The sequence below is a fragment of the Oryzias latipes genome, chromosome 23 (assembly GCF_002234675.1).
Source record: "Oryzias latipes chromosome 23, ASM223467v1".
NCBI lineage: Eukaryota > Metazoa > Chordata > Actinopteri > Beloniformes > Adrianichthyidae > Oryzias > Oryzias latipes.
The window spans coordinates 14600468-14622479 of record NC_019881.2 but is presented as its reverse complement, the minus strand read 5'-3'; the positions used below and the strand labels follow the sequence as shown (position 1 = coordinate 14622479).

The window sequence follows — 22012 nt, the reverse complement described above, 5'->3', positions numbered from 1 at the left end:
GTTTGCAAAAGGTTGGTGGGCTTTGGTTCAACCGGAATAACCCTTTTGTTATTTTGTAGCTACCGATATTTATTCACACATACATAGGTTAACTATTTATATACACTTAAACTGCTGTAAGAATTTATGTTCCAATCACCTGAGCTGCAGTTTGTTTTGATAAAAATTGTAAGCTGAGTGTGTAAAGTACTAGTCAATAGTAGACAGAAAAAAAAAATAGAAGGGGTGTAGAGTCAGGAAGCCATCTGCTTTACACATTTCTACACTCATGCAGACCCAGCCACACATTTAGATTATACAGGTATGATCAAAATGATGATGTATTAATTTTATGACCCAATGGGTCAGTACCTGAGCCCCGAAGCTGTTTTCGAGGCTTAATTAAAACTGCTTTTGTGCCCGCTCACAAGATCTGCACATTCATGCCGACACACAAAAACTCATTTGTGGTGTCCGGCTCACCCAGTACAACACGTCTGTCCAGCCTTCCATTGTTATACACTGAAACACTGTTAACATGGCAAAGGCAAAGTTGTCAAAGTTGGTGATGCCATCGTTTGGACCCTCCCATCCCACTCTGCACTGGGTTCCATTCTGTGTGCAGTGTCGGCCGTAGGCACCATCAGGAGCGCACGGTGCTGGCTTTTCCTCTGCATTTAGGCCTGGAAAAACAGACATTGCCATTGACTTTAAACAGGAAAATGTGTTAACATTCAATCTACGTCCAGTATGTGTGATCTGAACATTTGGTGCAAATATTGGAATTTTTCTATGTGCACAATATCTTCATTCTGCCTATGAAGTTTTTTAATTTCGTTAACTAGGACATTTTATTTGGAATGCAGAAGTTACAGTTAAAAGATGCAGCAAAAATGTGTGGTAAAAAGTTGAGTTCAATTGCCCAACATTTTTTTTGTAAATATGAAATTAAGAATCTTTCAGTACATTCCTAATTTCCATATTTTTAAAAAAATACAGTAACTCTTTTGCTTGCATTACTTTCTAGATTTGTGGTATGTTTTAAAATACAACAGAGATCATGATTACAGACAAAATCTACAGGTTTGGTACCATGTGCAAGATAAATAACTTTTTAAATTCAAGCAAACTTTAAAAAAAAAGTAGCAATGACCGAATTTAAACACACACTAAAAATAGAATACCGTAAATTCCGGACTACAAAGCGCACCCAATTACAAGCCGCACCCACCCATTTTTACGTGTTGAACTACTTTTAAACATACACAAGCCGCATCAGAGTACAAGCCGCGCATATGTTAGGCGATATTGTCATCCTGACAGATCACGGTCAGCACCCCAGAGTGAGTGCAGTTCATTAGCACGTTGTGGGTGTAGCCAGCTGTGCCTCAGGCTCATGTATTTGAGTGTATCGACATCTGTCAAACAGCATGGATCTGTATTCTGTTCACAAGTTCCTCAGTTATGGTGTTTTTATTTCATTCTTTTTTTTTTTTTTTACTTATTGACAATCTAGGTATCATACATAAAATTACAAACAGTAACCATATAATCAACATTACATCACTCAGTTATGATGAGGAAATTTACATCCGCGATTCCACATTTCCCATGAGTCTTAGGGGCTAAAGGCGGGGCCAACGCCCGGCTCGCCACACTGTTGTATGTGTTTAAGAATGAGCAAGTATCAGCAGTGCATGGAGGGGTGAACGCGTACAGCTCTCCTTCCGCTTGTGTCACGGCAGCGTTATGGGAGTAACAGGACTGGTTAAAAAACACACCGGTAAAATACAGCAGCGGCGACTGAAAAGCGCGCGCCTCAGCGCGATACGCGCGCCTCAGTGCGGCGCGTGCGTCAGAATTCAAAGCCTCTGCGCTCCGCTCCCGCCCCGCGCGCTCCTTGTCTCCCCTTCCTATCTACTCCGACACCTCTGGCCAGGGCGGCTTCAAGGAGGAGCACTTCGTCCCCATTGCGCCGGTGGACCGAGCAAATCGTGTCTGTCCAAAGCAATCGGACTTAATACTGTACGTTTTGTGTATGAGGGGCGGATGCGTTGTTACGTGTGGGAGCCATCAGACTGTCATCAGCCCCGCAGCTCTATAAGAGCAGCAGGAGGAGAAGATGTCTCCAACTCACACGGAGGCTGTGAGCTTATCAAAGCAAAATTCCGCTTTTACGGTTTCCTTAGAAACCGTAAATGGAGTGTAAATTCACTCCATGCGCTGTTCTCTCCGTCACGCAGCAAACCGGTTTTTCCAAACCCGTTGGTGATGGTGGATTTTTTCACACTGCTTTTAACAATTGCTTTTAACTTGAAAGCTTCATCAAATTGTAGCGGCGATCACGTGCACGTTGGGTCTAATGGCCCCAAAGGATTCTGGGATGCGGCCGGGCATGCGTGTTTCGTTTTGTTGAACCATGACTGAAGTGTCTAAGACCTAAAGTCAAGTCCATGCTGTTTGGCTGCCAAGAGGTGTGTTGAAAAGAAATGCCTCGTGCTTGGAGTTGGATAGAGAGTTCTAACTATTCACTGAGTTCGAAAGTATGTACACGGCGGCCGCCAATTAAATCCATAAATTAGCCGCGTCACTGAATAAGCCGCAAGGCTGTGAGCGCAGGAAAAAAGTAGCGGCTTGTAGTCCGGAAATTACGGTAACTGTTTATACTAAATACTACTTAATACTAAACAAATTAATACTTAATACTTAATACTAAACAAAAAAAAGTGCCAAACTATAAGAAATAGGCTCTCCTGGGCTATGCATAAGAGAGCAGTTCACCATCACTTATCCTGGAAATAACTAATGGCTCTTATGGGACCTATAATATTATCATAATAACACTCAAGTCCATTTATACCTGATGCCCTTATCTGCACATTGTTTCAATCATTCAAGGCAGCCGCAGTTTCAGTAATCGGTTAGGCAATTTACTCTAAGGCAAAAAATAAATGACAATATAAATAATTAATCAAGGCAACCAATTGCTTTTTTAACACTCATTTTGTAGTTTTTTCCGGCTTGCTTCATTGTGGGTGCAACATTACACAGTACAGTCACGTCAAAGTTACTAAGAGAGGGACAGTAAAGTGACAGAACAGCCATGCTCAGCTTGATGTTGGAATTGAAAGGTTTGTGTCCTTCCACTGCTCACATTTGTGTTCATCCGTAAACTCACTGCTTCTGCTTACTGAAGCGTGCTTTTTGAACGCTGGGGTGCACAAAGCCAGCGCATTGCTGTAAACATGCTTGTTGGTATTTTCATCTGTGCACTGGTGCAAAACATCCATATCTTCCCTCTCTTTCTCTATGCTTGCACGTACCTGTGTGGTTGTGAACGCAGGTCTTGTGCATCTTGCCCATGAAGAGCTCCAGGCCAATTATGGCATAGATGATGATGACAAAGAGGACCAACAGGGCAATATGGAGCAGAGGGACCATGGCTTTGATTATAGAGTTCAACACTACCTGTAAACCTACAGCACAGACACAATTGTGAGGGAGGTTTAGATACATAATAAAGCAACTAAGGATTTTAAAAACAATTTAATTGACAAACAGATGGGTGTTAAAGTTTTAAAATTTTCACCACAAAAGAAAAACAAATAAAAAGCAATGAAACCTATAAAGCAATTAATTCACACAGCTCCCCGTACATGTGAGGTTTTTTTCTTGGGCACTCCTTTTTTCCACTGTCCATAAACATGCTTCATAGGTTTCTATATGACTCTAAATTGTCACTTAAGGGAAGTGTGTGTATTTGTCTGTTTGTGGTGGACAAACTGCCCTGGGTGCACCTGCTTTCACCTTAAGATAGCTAGAATAGGCTCAAACAACACCTGTGACAAGACAGAGTGCGTATTTACTGGTTTGATGGCTGTCATATTTAAACAAAGAGGAACAATCTACAAACTTTCAATATTTTTTTTATAGAATTATCATGAAAGAAGGCCTGCAACATCTACTGTAAAAGCGTTCCCAGCTGTCTTTTGATTAGGATCATGCTGTTATTAGCCACAATCAAAGAACCTGTGTTGTTTTCTAGAACATAGTTTCTGCAGAGTGGCAGGAGTTCATTAGAAATTGGCACAGGATAAGCCCTTTGCATCGTCAAGCACATACTCAGTTGCTCAATCTCTGTTTTTATCCATAATGTTTATTCTTGTAACATTAGTTTACACTTTTATAAAACAATACCAGCACATGTCTGCAAAATCTGCTCTTCTGGTGCCCTCTCTGTGGTCACTGATATCAAACCTGACAGAAGACTCATCTACCGCTTAGAGTGTGTACATTTGTGTCTGTATAGTTGTGCAACGTCGAGTTTGTGGTCTGAGGCATCAAGAAGGAATCTCAGCTCGGATATTTGGTCCAACCCCCCCACCCCAGCCTGCGCAATAGCAGCTCACACCTGATCCCCCATGTCTTTTTTCACCAGTACTTACTCGGTACTCCGGAGACCAGTCTTAGAGGTCTGAGTACTCTGAAAGCTCTCAGAGCCTTGACATCGAAACCGGCTGCCTTTCCTCCAATAGGAGTGGCCCCATCCCCCTTTGTGGCCTGCTCCAGAATTGCACTGAATAACCTGTGGAAGAGATTATGTGTTTTAAAATACAAAAATTTCACAATAACTTTAATTTTCCAGGAATGAGAGAATTCCTTGGGAAGAACTTTGGAAGAAATGCAGACATACATGAATGTCAGCACTTGTCATTCTCTTTTCCCTTCTATGTACTTCTTGTCATCACTTAAGTAATACTTCTGCATAATCTCATTCACAACAACAAACATTTACTCTCACTCCATCTTGAGGCAAGCTTCAAAAAAAGCAAAGAAGAACTGTAACATCTGCAATGTTTCACAATGCAGATGTTGAAGAGAGTTCAAAAACAAAACCCACAACAACCTAATGAGTCCAATGCAAGAATAAAAGAGTTTCACATGTGGTTTCTGTATTTCAAAGATAAGGAAATGTGATGCATCTGGCTTTAATCTTTTCCCAGTCAGCAACCCAGGATGGGACACACGTGTGTTGAAGTCTGAAAATGCGCCTTAAAGATTGTGTGTTTTTGCAACAGAACAGGTTAAACAACTACCTTACAACAAGTGAAGTCACACATTGTTTCCTGTCGGCTACTTTCAAGTTGTATGCATCGCTAGGAGTCTTATTTAAAGGAATATCTACCACAAAAACAACAAAACTAGGCACAAATAACAATACTTTAAGCAGTCATAATTCTAATTAAACAGTTGACATTTACATAGAATATCTGCTTTACAAAATTCTTTGACAGTTTTAAAGCTGTTAAAAAATAATGTTCTTAAGGCCCGTACACACCGGGACGAATATTCGCCAGGCGTTATTCGCCAGCGTTTTTCGCCACGTTTTTTGTGTTCACACCCAGGCGATTTTCGCTGACGATGAGTGGAGTGAACATGCAATTTCATTCCCTGACATTAGATGGCGCTTAATGTAAAACAGAAATACTCCTGTACACAAGGTGGCGCTGCGCAACTTTACGCTTCTGAAAGTCGCTTTTCACTCAGAAGAAGAGAGCAAGTATTTACACGCTTGTCAGAATCAAACAAAGAAAACATGAATATTTCAAGCACCAGTAGCTCCAACTGGTGCTTGGTTCGGGGATATTTTAGAATGTCCGTCATTATTGCTTCGCGGCAGTGTAGACGCTACTTGGCGTCTATCTTCTTCGCTGGTATGTGTGCTCAGCAAGGCAGTTTTGTGTTTGAGCGCCCCCAAGTTGTGTTTTACTGTAACTTCAGAAGCTCCAGACACGTGAGCAAAAGCGCCATTCTCATTGGTCGAGTAGATTTCAACGCGACGCGTCGAAAAAAAAAAACGAACCCGAGGCGTTTTTTTTTTTTGACGCTTTAACGCCTGGCGTTTTTTCGCGTCGGTGTGCACACTCTCGTTGGTGCCCTTTGTTTAGTCACGAGGCGTTAAACGTCGGCGAAAATCGCCGGCGAAATTCGTCCCGGTGTGAACAGGCCTTTATTCAGGGATATTATGCTTATGTTAAAATGCAAAAAAAATAATAATAAAGAAAATATTAGCTTTGCTGCACAGTAGTGTCTAGTTGCTGTTCAGAAGCAAAGTTACTATATATATTTATACCATGGTGCGGGTGAATACTCGATTCTGATTGGCTGCTTGGTGTGCATTAAAAAGTGATATACCACAGGATAACTGCATGGTGAAAAAAGAAGTTCCGGTCACCTAGATTAAATATTTTGTATCACTGCGCCGGCTTCTTTAAAACAACCTTTTGCTTCATCATTTAGACAAAAACAAGCGGTAAGAGGTGAACTTTCTCTCTGAACTGATGGTTTCTTCAACCCATCTGAAAGATCAGCATATATGTATCGCTTTATATCGCCGAATCTTGAATGCAGCGGTGGTTGCCCACGTAACAAATAGTCCGCTTTTTGTGAGAAAAGCGATCCAAATTGGAAAAAAACAAGAAATAAGGACTAAAAACTGGTTAATATTTATTTCTTTTGTAAGTGACCATCCATAAAGCGAGTTAATGGCCTTCGAAGTATGCATTATCACTTTTGCACTTCGCGGAACCAACCGTCCTCCTCAGGCTTCCACAGCATGCGTTAAAAAGTGATAATGCATACTTCGTCGGCCATTAACCCTTACACATACATTATATACATTTACATGCATAGGTTCTTTTTTTATGGATTCTACTGAAATTTTCATGTTTATATTCAATAGCAAAAGGTAAAAAGGATGGCATTGTACCACAGCAATAATCAAAGACAATCCCCTGTTTGACATGACCTTCCTACATTTTTAATTCAAGTAAATCTACTGCAGCAGCAGGATCTTACTTGATGAAAGGTGTGTTTTATTTTGAAAGGAATTTTTATGTACTGCTGTCTAAAGTAAAAGATGTTGAAATTTGTTTCATACAGAAAAATAAAACACTGCAATAATTCAACTATTGTAAACCATTGACAGCTACATTTAATAAAGAAATTGATAAATTGCAACAAAAACATAAATAAAATGTCTTACAAAACATGATAAAATGTCTTTTCCAAAACAACAGAGTTGGGCTTTGCGGCTTTGCTGAATAAGTTTAGCATTTGAGGTTGCAGAAAAAATGGTTCCTGTGCATCTGGAAAAAAAGAAAAAAAAAAAGACTTTTTTATATTTATGCATTTTAAATAATCTCATTAAAAATCTATAAAAAATGAAATATCTTAGTAAAGGACTGCTACCTTTCATTTTTAAATTTTCTTTTAGTCGTTATCTTTCACAGACATCTTTTAGGAGCATTCCTTTTACATCCAGCTGAGGTTTTATTGTTTTTTTTTCTTGTTGTGACATCCCTTGGAAATCAACAACCAGCGTGGCTCAAAGGCCAGTCAGAGGAGCGTTAGTCGTGGAGAATTATCAATTAGCACAGATGAAATGGCCACTTGAAAAAGCCTCTCAGAACACATCGGCCCCTCTTCCTCTCGTGCTCTCTCTTAGCCTCTCTATTCTACACTAGGTCCCTCTCAATTTGATTAACTCTCTGTATCTGGGTGGGAAACATGCCTTTCAAACAGATTATGTCGAGCACATCAAGGATCCACTATTCTGCACCAGCAGCATTTTATTGGAGTGATAATTAGAGCCTTTTTGTAGCAGCACATGAAGGCCATGTGTGCATCCCCAACTTACAACACAGCGTTTACTTTAATAAAGAAAAATGATGCAGTGACATGTTCTACTCGTATCCTCATTGCATTTCTTAAGAGGAGCTTTTTGAATTCTATGGAGCTGCAACATTTATCTGCAAATAAATGTCACCAAAAAAAGAACTTTAACTATAAACTTTTGACTTCCAACGTCTGACAAGGAACTCAAATTTGAAGGGAAAAATGACAAATTTTTACATTTATTTGTTAAATAGTTCGAGTAAATTTAAATGTATACAATCTAAAAAAAAATTACTGGTAGAGGCAACAGAGTCACGGCACCTGTTCATGTCACATGCACACACATGCAGGTACAGATGCACTGAACCTTTGCTAAAAACAATAACCTCTAACCTTTTTCCACCACCACTAACAGTCTCTTAGGTCTGTGTCAGTAAAAGTATGCATCCTGTGGCATCTGTCTGTACATGTGCATGTGGGCACCCATGCTTTCAGGGTACAGGTGTCTCTGGGGCAGGTACAGGCTCTTTCATCCATATGGTGACTATTCCAGAGGGAACGAGCTCTTGTCGCTTCTCATCTGCACCCACACTCATACACAAACACGCGCACAGGGGCCTTGGCTGTTTGGCCAACACATTCAGGAAGATGAGCACTCAGTCATGCACACACAGAAGCGCAGTGCTGTCACACCTAAACATATTTTCTTTAAATGTGAGACACTGACAAATGTGTGTGTGTGTGTGTGGGTGTGTGATTTTATGTCTGAATGCAGCCAATGATTTTAAAAGCGTGTGTTTTATCTTCATTGGCTTTCCTTGAAAAAAGTTAAAAGATAGCCTTTTAAAAAAACATGACTTTTTTTTAGATACTAATGTAAAGTGGTAATTGCAATATTTGCACTAAATGTTCATATTAAAGTGTTGGAAACAGCAAAATGGACAGACCACGGAGTCAAAGGATAAAAGGGCTAAACTAGAGCTGTGACGGTGTGGGATTTTTGATCACCGGGATAATGAACCAGCAAGGAGCGCTGTGTCGCAGTTAACAGCACCCCCCCCCCCCCCCCGCCAAACACAAAATCCCCCGTCAGCCGCGTCGCAAATGAATACAATTACAACGCAGTATTCTTTATTAACAAATAACAGTAACAACTAACTATAACTGATGAACTAATTATATAGGTGTTGTAGAATGACTATGTGTGTGTGTCAGCGCACTGCCTGTGTAGGAGGAAGTGTGTTGGTGGTGGGTGTCGATTCTTACGCAGTGGCTCGCTCTCGAGCTGCACACGAGACTTCATCCGTGCTCTCTGGTACAGACATCTTCTCAGAATATTATATATTGCCCAGTAATAAACGACTGCAGACACTTTGTCACCTTTCCGGTACCCATGAAGCCTGACACCCGTGAAGATCATGGGGCAGGAGGCTCCGCCTTTGTTTGTAGACATGTAACTTTGCGCTGCACAAAATAGTTCCCAAACAAAACATTTAGTGATATTCATTGCACTCTAACAGTGCACGTTTGTGTTTGGTGTTACAGAGTGAAGGAGAACAGTAATAAACCCCCCCCCAACACAAAATCCTCCAGTGGGCGGCCGTGTCCTGCACTCAAGAACGCACGCAGCTTGTAATGGAAATGAATACAATGGAAATTAATAATTACAATGCAGTACATTTGTCATATTTCCTCGTGAAACTGAAACTTCTGTTGTAGAATTAGGATGTGAATGTGCTGCTGAAACTGGGAGCACGTGTGTAAGAAGAGCGGGCGCGTGCAGCGCAAGAGGGTGTGAGAGTGCGTTCGTAGGGAGTGAAGAAGAACAGAAGCCCCAAAAGCCCTTGAAGTCTGAACACAGGACTAGCAGAAAAAGTAAATTATCAGCAAAGATGAATGTCTTTAATGTGTTTATTATAGTTCCAATCACGCACCATATGCAGAACTTTAAAAAAAAAAAAACGTGCGGTGATGCGGTTATCGTCACACCTCTAAGCTAAACGTATTTCACTGTTACCCTGTTGTCATATGTGTGTGCAAGCAGGGTAGCTGCTTGAGGGGTGTAAATTAAGCTACGCTCACACTTCCTTCAGCAATGCCCGTTCATGCGACCACTTCCAATGAAAAGTCTATGTAAACGCACGTGACCACGCATTTCAGGCTTCCGCGTTCAAAACTCTCACATTTACGCGTAACTACGTACATTTTTAGGACTTTTTCCCGCTCTATGTACAAAAACGCATAGTCATAGTCATTGAATGTGCGTTGTATGTTAAACCAGGTTGAACTTTGACCCATCTTCGACCAAGATTCGGATTTGGTAGTGATATATGGATAGTGTCCCTTTCAATTCACAGAAGTGCCAACAGTTTGGAGTAGAAATGAATGATTTATACCCAGACAAATTTATATGACACCAAGTCTTTCGCACATTGGAATAGCAATATCTGGAGCAAGATTTGCGACAATTGCACCGCTTTGAAATTTCACATCAAGCCTCTTCCAACTGTACTGTAGGTGGCGGACATGTGCTGGTAAACATTGGCAAAAGACTGTGGGCTAAATGTGTGTTCAAGAACCCGCGTTTAGCATGTTCTAAAATGTGTGATGCATGTCCTAGTGTCCGAAGCTTTAAGGTTTGAAGCACATTCTCATTTAGAAGAGAATTTTTTTGTGTGTTTATGTGTGTGTTTGTTGGCCTCTCCAGCCTGGGGGCTCCTTTTTTGCCATTTCCCTCTTAGCATCTTAGCAATAAACCCCTCCACACACACCCTCCCTACACACACTCATGGTCAATTAGACCATTTTATGGCAATAATGTATCTGTCAGGTCCACTGGATCTAGTTCATTACCCTTGCACAAGGAACACAAACACAGCTGGCAAGCAGAGAATTCAAGGAAGCATGCATGAACACACACACACAAATAAAAGCACAGACGGTTTAGCCGATGAGCTCTGTTGCCAATATTTAGACACAAAACATCAGAGGGGAACTTCACTTTTACCATCTCAATAGCCAATAAGTGTTAGAACTGTGTCACCTGGTTGCTTCAGTCTTCTATAACCTTCACAAACTTTTGAATTTGAGGGGAGAGAGACTAGCACTCTTCTGAAATTCTACAAAACAAAAAAAAAATAAACTGCTATTTTTGCAGACATATTTTCTTTGCTGTGGGCAAAGAAACAACAAAAGAAAATCATTTTTTAAATATAAAAAAGGAAAAACTGTCATAAAATTAAAACAAAAATGAAACAATAATGTCAGATTTTCACACTCTTGAGCTTGAGCACCTTTCATGTGTTCCTATTAGTTAGCAGTAATAACCCGACAAACTACAAACCTTTGAATTGATGTGCTGAACTTAAGAAACTTAAGAAAAAATGTAATAAAAACTTACAAGGCTATTCATGTATTCTTAAATACTCAAACCTTCAAGAACACACTCAAAAAAGAAAGGGAAAAAAGACATAAGCGCTTTCGATCTGACTTTCTTATATAAATGCAAGAAAAAAATTGTCAAAAAAAAAAAGACACATCAACCTGTTAGGATGGGACTTGTAAAAAAAGTAAGAAAAAAAAGTCAAATTTAGACTACAGTTGAGTCCTCTGTTAAAGATGTTCATCCATTATGTCAATGTTCCCAAAATTTGAACAAAACGCTGATGGACCACTGATAAAAAAATCTAAAACATGAGACAGTGCATTTAAATTTAAACTTAAAACCAGGATTGTGCAGAAGTACAACTTTGCATTTTATTTTATTTTAGTCATTCAAAGGGCCATGAAAAAAACATGCATTTCCCACTCTGTTCACTTTAGCATGGCTGCCTTTACTCACCCTACAACTACAATGATAAAGTCGAGCAGATTCCAGCCATTCCTCAGGTAGGCGTTGGGGTGGAAGAGCAGGCCGTAGGCTATAACCTTCAGGAACGCCTCCACTGTAAAAATGATGAGGAACAGATACTCCACGCGCTCCTGTGGAGACACAGAAATGAGAAAACTGCTTAGTGATCAAAAGTAGTAAAAAAGTTCATGGAATTTAGTAAAAGGTAATACTTTTAATAATTCGGGATTGCTTTGATTTTTAACTTCTTCCACACAGCTAAAGTCAGTTTGACCTGCCAAACTAAAACATTTTCTAAAAAATATTTATTCCTACAAAAGTTTCAAACTTTAAAGCAAATGAATAAACACCATCAGCGCTAACTTATCTTTCTCGTCCTCCTCAGAATTTCACTCTGGGACACATTCTCTGGGTGTTTTTTAAAGTTTTGCCTTGACTTCGGATAGATGTATGTGTATTTGTTTATTTATGTGTGAATAAGTATTTTTCCAACTCTTAATCATGTACACAATTAAAGATATTTGATTGTTTAATCAGTGAAGCTCCTTTCCTGTCTGGCACAACTTCTCCATGATGTGTTTGCAAAAGCACACACAGGCATAAACACACGTACAGTATACAGATGAACACAAGCAGCTTTTTATATAAGACGTTTTTTTTGTGTCTGTTTTTTTAATTGTGGTCACAGCGATGACCTCCTGTCTGAGGTCCTGGGAAATGTCCTGAATTGACTTTAAAAGAGCACAAAAGTATAACTTCTTGACTTTTTAGTAGGGTAGTCTACAATTCATTATTCACTAAATCATCCCATATCTGTCACTTAGTCTAAAAACTAAAAGGAAATCAAAGAGACAAAAAAAAACAAAAACTGTGGCTAACTTTAACTTTGAATATTTTATGTTCAGGCAAAGCATTTTTTTCTATCATCTATGAATCTGTCCATCTAGATCGTCCCTTAATCCTCCTCTTTTTCTGCTGTTTTCCCATGGACATGCAAGCTTCAAGGCCAAAGGTCTGGGACAGAAGGCTGGCCCAGTTCTTCCAGACTCCAGCGTCATCTCCTGGGACGAGTTTGTCAAACCTGAAACTAAAAGGACACAGAACTGTGTGTGTCCATGTTTACTAAAATAGGTTAAGAGCTTTGGCAAAGTGAAACTACTACAGAGGAGCAGCAATTGTGTGGCTAGTTTTAAACAAAAAACAACTTTTGTACTCAAATGAAACTAAATATGGCACAAAACCAATTTCAACCCAATACAGAAATACAAAAAAAATGTAAAAATATAAAACTTATAAATGATATATTGTTGCTTGTGCATTTTTATTTATGTACTTATAGTAAAAAACTATTGGTTATTAATATATGGTGTTACACAAAACAAAATTAAAACTTAATTTAAAGAAGAACTAAAGGTTGCTATGTGCTTAAGCTTGTATAACCAGAGTCTGAAAAGGCTTAAAGAGGCTTAAAAAAAGACACATTACAGATCACTGGCACATTTATACTTACAAAGAGACAGTTGTGATAGAATCACTCATTAAAACAGTAAATTTGGCTTACAAACTGCTTTTAAGAAGGACATGATTGTTAAATAAACAGATCAGATTTATTTCCTAACCAATAAAAAAATGGCTTTATAATGAAACAATATTTAGCAATAAAACAAGTAAAGATGCACTCCAATAAAAATCATGTTTTTGGTGTTTTTAATGTGTTCTTCTGGCATTTTTCTGATATGAAAAAAATTAAGTTCAAATATGCATTCCTGAGTGTTTCTTTATTCAAATCGTTGTGAATCAGTAGCTGACAAAAAAAATGCCATTTGAAAAAGAGCTTATTTGTAACGTAGAAAATATGCTTGATGGGCCACAAACCCCCTGCTTCAAGCTCTCAGCAATGTGAAGGGGAAGAGAGGGTGGGATTGCTCTGGTACATTTCTAATGACCAGGCTTTTTACATTTGGGAAAAATTTGGCAACATTTTAATAATAATTGGCAAAAAAAATAAATAATAAAAAATCATAATTAAAAGACCACTGGGAATTCTATTAAAATAGATGAAAATATAATCAAAATGGGTCTTTAAACCGTTTTTATTTTATTTTGATAAGACAGAGACACTTTTATTTTCTCAAACCTTGTTATAAATGTAAATATCTACAAAGCTGAATTATTTGTCTGTTGATTTGTTCTGACCGTCCACCACAGTTTGTGCTAGCTGTCTATGCTTGAATAGTTATTACAAACTGAACAAGGCACACAAACATGCTGACACACACATATACACACAGGCACATCCTCCCTCCCACGAAAGAGATCTTATTTTCAAACACACTGATCCACACACTCAAACTGTGCATCTGTTGGTGACAGGCCGACAGCGCGGCGCTCAAAAGAATAAAACAAAGAAATACATCTGGCGAGAACAGCTTAACCTGACACACACAAACACGCTCCTCCTCTTCTCCTTTAATACAAACCCATAAAGGGCAAAACCCTATAATGATTTGGTTTGTGATGGGGTATAAGGGATGAAAAATGAGAAAGTAGGGGGTAGAATGAGAAGAACACACTGAAACAGAAAAGAAGGAAGACAGAATCACTGAAAGGTGGATATGTAGGAGCAATAATTCAGTTACCTGTGATAGGTCAACCAACCCACCGATCCATCAACTAGATTAATCAGATTACAGCATTGGCATTCTATAGTCATTGGCAATGACCTTCTTTGTTAGTGTGCTGCAAGACAGGATTATCTTAGACTCAATGTAGTTTCAGTCTGTGACATGTTTGCATATTTTATGCTTCTAGAAATGTATCACCAACCCAACTGTAAAAACACAGAGCGTCAGATCAACACAATGTTTTTTTTTAACACAGATATGTAAATATTTCATATTGCCCAAGGGCATTCGATATTTGGCAAGGCGGTAACATTACCGGCGATCCTCAGATTTAAGCTGATCACTCTACCTTTGCCCCACATATTTTGATCTGATGCATTAAAATTATGATGACCTGTGCATTGACATATGTTTTTAGGAGCACACCAGCACTTCTCCAAGTCCCAATCAAAATAATCTGCTTTTTTGGTTATTGCTAGTTATTCATTATTTACTTTTGTATTATTATGTACTTTGCAATTTACAAGGTTGGAGGATAGAAAAACATATGGGCCGATCAAAAGACCATGATTATGCCGCGCATGACGCTTTAAAACATCTGCGTCCAATCACGCTGCAGAAACAAATGACACACCAACCTCCCACTGTGTCTATTAATAAACAAAAGTAACAAATCCAAAATTCTTCAAAAACTTATCCAAGGTGATGTTAAGCAAATAAAGTCAAAATCATCTAAACTCATCAAAACATATCTAAATGGCTCCTATAAGCAACAGCAAGAAACTTTTTAATTGGAGATTAATTTTCTATATTTATAAATTAAATGAAGTTGGCTTTTGTTTACTCTTTGAAAACTGTTTTAAAAACCAACAAAACTTAAGTCAACTTTGTTATCTTTTTTTGGCCCGAACTCCATGATGCAGACAGAAAATCTCTGACATCACCGTCATGTAACTTTAAGAGCTGTTAAGGGGAGAATCAAGTCAAAGGTAAATGTAAATTTATGGAGAACCTCCTGACACTTATAAAGTTATGTGCATAAACTGTCTACTTGTCATCCTGTGGCTCATAAATGAGTACGTCTGTGTCTTTGTCACTTTCTTTCCTCTTTTTATCACTCTGCTCCTTTGTCTCATTTCTGTTTTCTTTCTTCACGTCTACTTTCCTTCTTTCTTACCCTCATCTCCCTTTCACTCAACTCTGTGAGTACCAACCTGAAGTTACCATGGAGACATGGATGGGTTCTGACGTTTCCATGGAAACTGTGGGCCACAGTCACTCCGACTTTCTTTTTCCTAAACACACACTGTCTCTTTCACACAAACTTACGCACACTCACTGACACTGATCAGTACTGTACAAGAATACCCACAGTACATAGTCCTAATTGCTATTCTGCATCAACACTTCCTTTGGTGTTGTCTTTGTAAAACCAAGCATCACCAACAGAAAGTGCAAATGCACATGGCTGCTTCAGCGATCTTGATCCTCCCTGTCTTGCTTGCCATTTGCCAACAGTTGATTGTGTTAAGTTTAGTCTAATAAGGAACTTTATCATGTCGGTCTGCTTTCAGAAGCTGCTTCCACACATCAAAGAACCTCCCAAACTTGACCCATGGAAATCTGTGGAGGATGGTCCTCTCACCACCTTCTGCTGTGTCCTCACACATCACAAAAAACACTTGTCATCAGAATGCTGACTGCTAAAATAAGATGAGAATTCAGTTAAACACATCTGACAGGCAAACCTCTATTTAAGCATGTGTATTGTGCAACACTCCTTGACCTGGTAACAGGTATTCCCTGATAGTTCAGATTATCAGGTCACTTCTTTCTCACTTTAGTATATAAGAGCTCCTTGGTGTTGTGTGTGGAAACACTTTCTTTATCATATTATTTCATGCACTCAAGCAATGAACTGCACAGAGAAACATTCTCGTAAATCATCATCACATCATTACTGGGAAGATGAAGGACCCAAATGTTTGGTGAAATCAATGGTACAGCTATTTAATCCATAGATAGCTCTATTGCTCATTATAAAAGAAAATTATGAAAGGGTCATTAAATGTTAAAGCTACACACACTTCCTCATGATTTAGCCGAACTAAAGAAAAGTGGCTAAAAAGCTGCAAAAATTAACAAAAAAAGAGAAAATAGCATGAACTTGAATCACAAAATATGGGAAATAAACAAAAAACAAAATTCAAAATAGACTGCACTTCCTTTAAACTTGAATAACAGGAAAACTGTTCTGATTGATTATTGTAATAACATAGAAAAGCTCACCAAACACCTAAGTTATCATTAATTTCCACTAAAAAGGGGAAATTCTGTGCAGAAACAGCCTATAACATAGGTCCTATGGGAACAACTATTCATTAAAATTCTCTTTTGCTTCAGCCTGGTTAGGCACAATGTACAAGAATAAAGCTTTTAAATGTACACGTTGGAATACATTTTTTTTTTTTTAATTTACCGTAAAGGGGTCTCCAGCCCTTTTCAGCCACAGACTGGTTAATATCAGACAACATTTTCACGGACTGGCCTGTATGAGGACGTCTGATTTAAAAGCATTTTTAGACTTTGTGTCCTTAACCTTTGAGGGGAACATTTATCTTCATCCTCTGTAAAATATCTGCATTGGCTTAAACTTTATTTGTACACTGGAATTTGTACAGGAAAAAATTAAAATGCGATATAGACACTTTCAGTTTATAGTCCAACTTTTAAGGTGCGATGAAACACAAAAAAACAAAAACGGTCACCATAAAACTGGTACATTCTAAATGGTTGATGTTATTTGCATTTACGTCTGACCAAGCACAAAAACTGATAGAAAGTCACGCTGTGCAAAAATATTTATACATGCGGCCAAAATGTACAATGCCACAAGGCTAAATGTTCTAATCTTGTTGGTGGTACATATTAACTCAACACTAACTCTACCCCTACCCTTCCTCCCAGCCAAGAAAAAAGTTCAGCACATGCCACACTTATTTAGAAAATTATGTGCGAATAGTCACTTTTTTTCTAAATATAGCTTAATAATAAACACGAATCCAAAGTTTGAAAAACTATATTAGCAGCATCTTTGTAACATTAGACAGCCGTTGCTGAATATCATACATTAATATTATAGTGTGTGGAAACAAGTGTCTTCATAAATTCATATTTGAAGTAAAGAGTCCTGTTTTCTGTCTGTTAAATGCAATTTCATTTTATTTTGAAGTTCCAGGCTTTTCTTCTGTTTCCTCACTGGCTCTTTTTTGCCAAAAGAAACTTTCCAAATATGTTTGGTTTTTTGGTAATTTTGCAGGATTGGTAGTTTCAATTTAGTGCTCGGCGGTGCCCCCTCAAGAAAAATTTTGGACAAGTGAGCAAACAACTTGATATAGAGAAAGAGTCGGATGTGGTGTGGAGAATTCAGTCATTTTACAAAATAAAACGTTCTTTATAATTTGGTTGTAAATAAAACGGTAAAAATGTAAGTTATGCTTCTTTTCTCTGTGGCAAGGTACCAACTGTCCCACGAACCGATACCAGTTCACGGCCCGGAGGATGGGGGCCACAACTGGAAAGTATAATTTTTGCTAGGGTTTTAATTAGAAAACTAGAGATTCTTCTGGTATTCTATTCTGACATGACTTCTCATCACAGTTTACAGCCCTCAAACAAATAGCAGCAGATGAATGACTTCATATAATCTGTATCTGTCACCACAATCCTATTGAGAGTTCAACACAGCTAAAAGACATAAAGAAGCAAACTCTGTTCCCCAGCCTCACGTTGCGTCCTTCACAAAGGACATGGAGCTATCAGCTTTTCATAGTCACTTAAGAGGATAACACAGTCTCTTCTCAACAAAACTCAGCACTGAGGATGTATTAAGAATGCCTCTTACAGTCATGCCGCATTTCGATAGCACCCTGAGTCGTAAAGCTGGATATATTGTCAGTCATCTTTGTCAGCCGCTCTGCTGCATTAGCAGGAAATGGAAAAGAGTTTCTCCCCCCTCTCCAGTTTGATTGCCTGGAGAAACAGGTCTCAGAGCATAAATAAAGTATAAATAAACAGGCAAGAACTGCAGCTTCAGCCTTATCCCGAAGTTTTTTAGGGTCAAACAACAACTCTGCCTACATAATAGCAGGAAGTGAAGCAGAAGCTCTGAAATCTGTCCAGGTGAGGTCCACACTTACATTATCTAGATTAATAAATGATGACATCATAAAAAAAACAACAACCTGCAAGCGCTTTGTGCGTTAATGCAGTAAAGAAATAAAAACAAAAAGAACTAATAAATACAATCCATGTTTGAATTAAATGAAAAATCTGGATTAAGTACAGAAATTCTTTCCTGTTCCTTACTTTTTTCTGGCTTTAAAAGTTGTTGCAAAAGTCAGAAATTTTATATAGCAATATTACAATTTCAATAAAGCATGGCTCAGACAGAATTGTGAATTCAAAGTCTACATAAAAACTCCAGTTTCCAGGCAACTGTAATCTGGCAGATGAAAGAAGGATGAAAGAATAAATAAAGGAGAGACACCCAAAAAGAATCTAAGACAAAAGTTTGGACTCACAATCTGTCTATGGCTGATGATCATCAACAAATGTGAATTTTGACAGCTCAAAGCGATAAAGCAGATGTATTCATTAACCTTTTAAATTATTTGAAACAGCAGGTCTGAAAAATGAATCATAAATAAATACATAGATAAACAATACCTAAATAAAATTAATTCAGTTTAAACAAGGAAAAACACTTTTCTTAATTTCACAAAATTGATCTCAATTTCTTAAAATTCTTTTTAGTTTAGCTATATTAATATTGAAAGGTAAAACTTAATGGAAGATTAATTATGAATTTTGTTATTTTTATTTAAACATCTATTCACTAATCAATCCGACACTCACTCTGGGTTCTCAAGTGTTAACGGTTCAATTGGGAGAAGAAATGGTTTGGCCATTATCGCAAAGTCTGATAAAGGAATATTTGCGTTAAAAGTGTAGAAATAAGGAAGCACAGAAACAAGGACAGTAAACATTAGATAAAAAAGCAAACAAATCTTATTTTAAAGGTTGAAAAAACACACACACACATCTTAACATGACAGCCAGGAGAGATGTATGCATTTTTGATAATTTATTTGAATTAGTAAGGTAAAAATAAAAAGTAGATATAAGTAAAAGTATTGGAAAAGCCTAACAGATGATCTTAATATAATAGAACTAAAAAATGACAAGTCAAAATCAACAAGCACAAACATAATCAATTGTTTTTGTTTTACTCCTACATATCTATAAAACACTGCTGACTTGTTTCAGTTGTGCTTCTTCAGCTCTGCTTTCTGCTGCGTGTGCTGCCTGACTTATCACGACTTTCCTGCCTCACCTGGCAGAGACAGCTGTTGCACACACACAAATAGACACACACACACATACAGACACACACTGTCAATTTGGAGACTCTTTCACATGTGCATGCTCACAAAGCCTGGTTTGTGCATGCAGGAGACATGCTTGCAGAGGAGCAGATAAAGACAAAGCAAACTGACACGTCAATGCAAAGGTCACTGTAGTGCATCCAGATCACAGTAACTGACAGGATGGGATAAGTTAATACAACCTGTAACTTGCTGCGTGACTCATGGGCCACACGTGTTTATGTGACGCCATGTGAATCATCAAATATGTGTCTTGTGTTAATTGCGGTGAAGAGGACACAGACTGACATTTGGTACAGCTGCAAAATGTGTGACAATGTGTTGAATAATTGTGTTTTTAAGTATATTAATAATACCCAGTATGTACCACATAAGTATGAACCAAATAGTACCACATAAATACACAGCAAGTACTATGTAAGTACAGAGAAGACACAAAAAAATACCATGTAAGTACCCAGTAAGTCCCATTAAAAAGTACCATGTAAATACCCTGTAAGTACCCACTAGTTACACTATAAGTACCATGTAAATACCACTTAAGTACACTGTAAGTACTGTACTGTAAAAGAAAGCGTTACCCAATATCCTATAGTTTTCATATTTAAAAATGATGCTGAAGGTATAACATTGTGCATTCTAAACAAGCAAACAAAAATTACAAAGAAAGCCAAACCACATATTTTTATTTTACCCTGGCCGCAACTCTAGAAAATCCAATTAAAACAAGAATTCCCAAGGTCTCTTGTTTTCAAAAATGTGTATTTACAGTCAATGCACAAAGACAGCTTGTTTTGTGGTTAATGACTTTATTTATGCACAAATATGAGAAACTTGTGGGTTTTGTAAAAGGTGGTTTAAGGAACAGTTCTGCAAAATCTGAAAATAAATTATCCATTTACACATACCTGTCTTAAAAACAAAAACAATTTATACTGTAAAAAAAAAGATCAGTTTTTAAAGACAAAAAAAAACACAAAGTGACAAAGATGACTGGATGCAAGACAGGACTGAACTTTTTTTTATTTTCTACCTAGCTTAAATTTTTATAAGGTGCAGAAAACGTAATGTGTGCATAAATAGGTTTTAGAGCAAAATATAATTTATTTTATATGATGCCCTGCAAGCCATTGAGGGGTAAAACTTGTTTATGGACTGTTAGAGGAACTAGACTATGTAAAGAAAACCACCATCTGGTAGAAAATGCAAAGCATTCACCGTTCTCTTATCCCTTTAAAGACAAACATAATAAAACAAAAATACAATAGTATGGATGTGACTTGTAAGTTTAATAAAGCCTCAGTGTGAAGTGTGTGCATGATCAGAAAACAAGTACCGGTAAAGTAAATAGGACACTTGCAATGAAAGCAATGCATGGCCAAATGAGAGGTGTCCAACTTCGGAATAGAATACAGTCCATCCGGAGCTTTGCCTTGCCAAGACCCTAAGCAGAGACGACAAGGCAGTTAAGTGTGCCAAAAAAGATGGATGGATATTCAGTATTTTGAAGGGATCACAACTTTCTGCCAAGAGCAGAGAAATATTGTGAACACAGGTCAATAAAAGATCCTGAGGGGCAAGTCCTGTGAGACCCAAGGGCTGCAAATTATCTGCAGTCATTGTGTCAAAATAGAAAATTCTAATCTCAAATCATCAAACTTGACTTCCGGTACACGTGGACAAACACAGATTTCACTTTGCATCAATGCTGACTTTAGTCTAACTCCAATCCAAATATATATATTTTTTTATTAGTAATCTATAAGTTACATTGTGGGAAGTGCTTTACAACAAACTCTTTGAGATAAACAATGTATTGACTTTTCCTGTTATGAGGAGGACATTTTCTGAAAATTAGATTTTCAAGCAGCATATATTGGCGAATAGGTTCAGTAAGGTGACATCATCAAAGTGAAAATTCAGAGACAAAAGAAATATTTCTAACACATAATATTTTGATTAAATGATCAAGTACATACAAACGATAACTAAAACTGTTAACTAGGTCTTAAAAATGACAGCTTTGTATATTTTAAATACATCTGAAAAGTACAAGACATTTTTCCTGTTGTTTTGTACCAGAATATTCATAGACCAAAAGGTTTTATGCAAGAAAGATGGTGGGGTAAACATTCAAAAAGATGTATGATCATTGGTTTTGTCATTTAAAAAGAATGAAGAAAGAACCATATAAAAGTAGGAGTCTAAAGGAGTCAATTAAAGTGGTACATACGGCAGTAGGCTTGAATTTCTTCCAACAAAGAAAAGCGAACCCACTCTATGTGCTGAAATTAAGTTTCTCCTAGTGGACAAAACACTCTGCCTCTCTATGATTTGGTGTCTGTTGCTTCCTCGCTGTCCGCGCTGAACAGCTATCAGAACCAAACACTCCACTCCATCTCCCCATGGAGAGCTAGAAAAGCTGTGTCGTTTTG

General features: G+C 37.9%; 1 protein-coding gene across 5 annotated transcripts in view; it reads right to left on the bottom strand.

The window, feature by feature from the left end:
- Positions 1-22012, bottom strand: part of LOC101173517 (voltage-dependent L-type calcium channel subunit alpha-1C) — a 197723-nt gene that overhangs the window by 61771 nt on the left and 113940 nt on the right. For all 5 annotated transcript variants that reach the window (XM_020714255.2, XM_020714256.2, XM_023952670.1 and 2 more), the window contains exons 4-7: positions 11498-11637; positions 4425-4564; positions 3303-3455; positions 463-662 (exon numbers count right to left, since the gene is read on the bottom strand). In XM_020714255.2, the coding sequence (XP_020569914.2) occupies positions 463-662; positions 3303-3455; positions 4425-4564; positions 11498-11637 (633 nt within the window). The remainder of the gene's footprint in view (positions 1-462; positions 663-3302; positions 3456-4424; positions 4565-11497; positions 11638-22012) is intronic.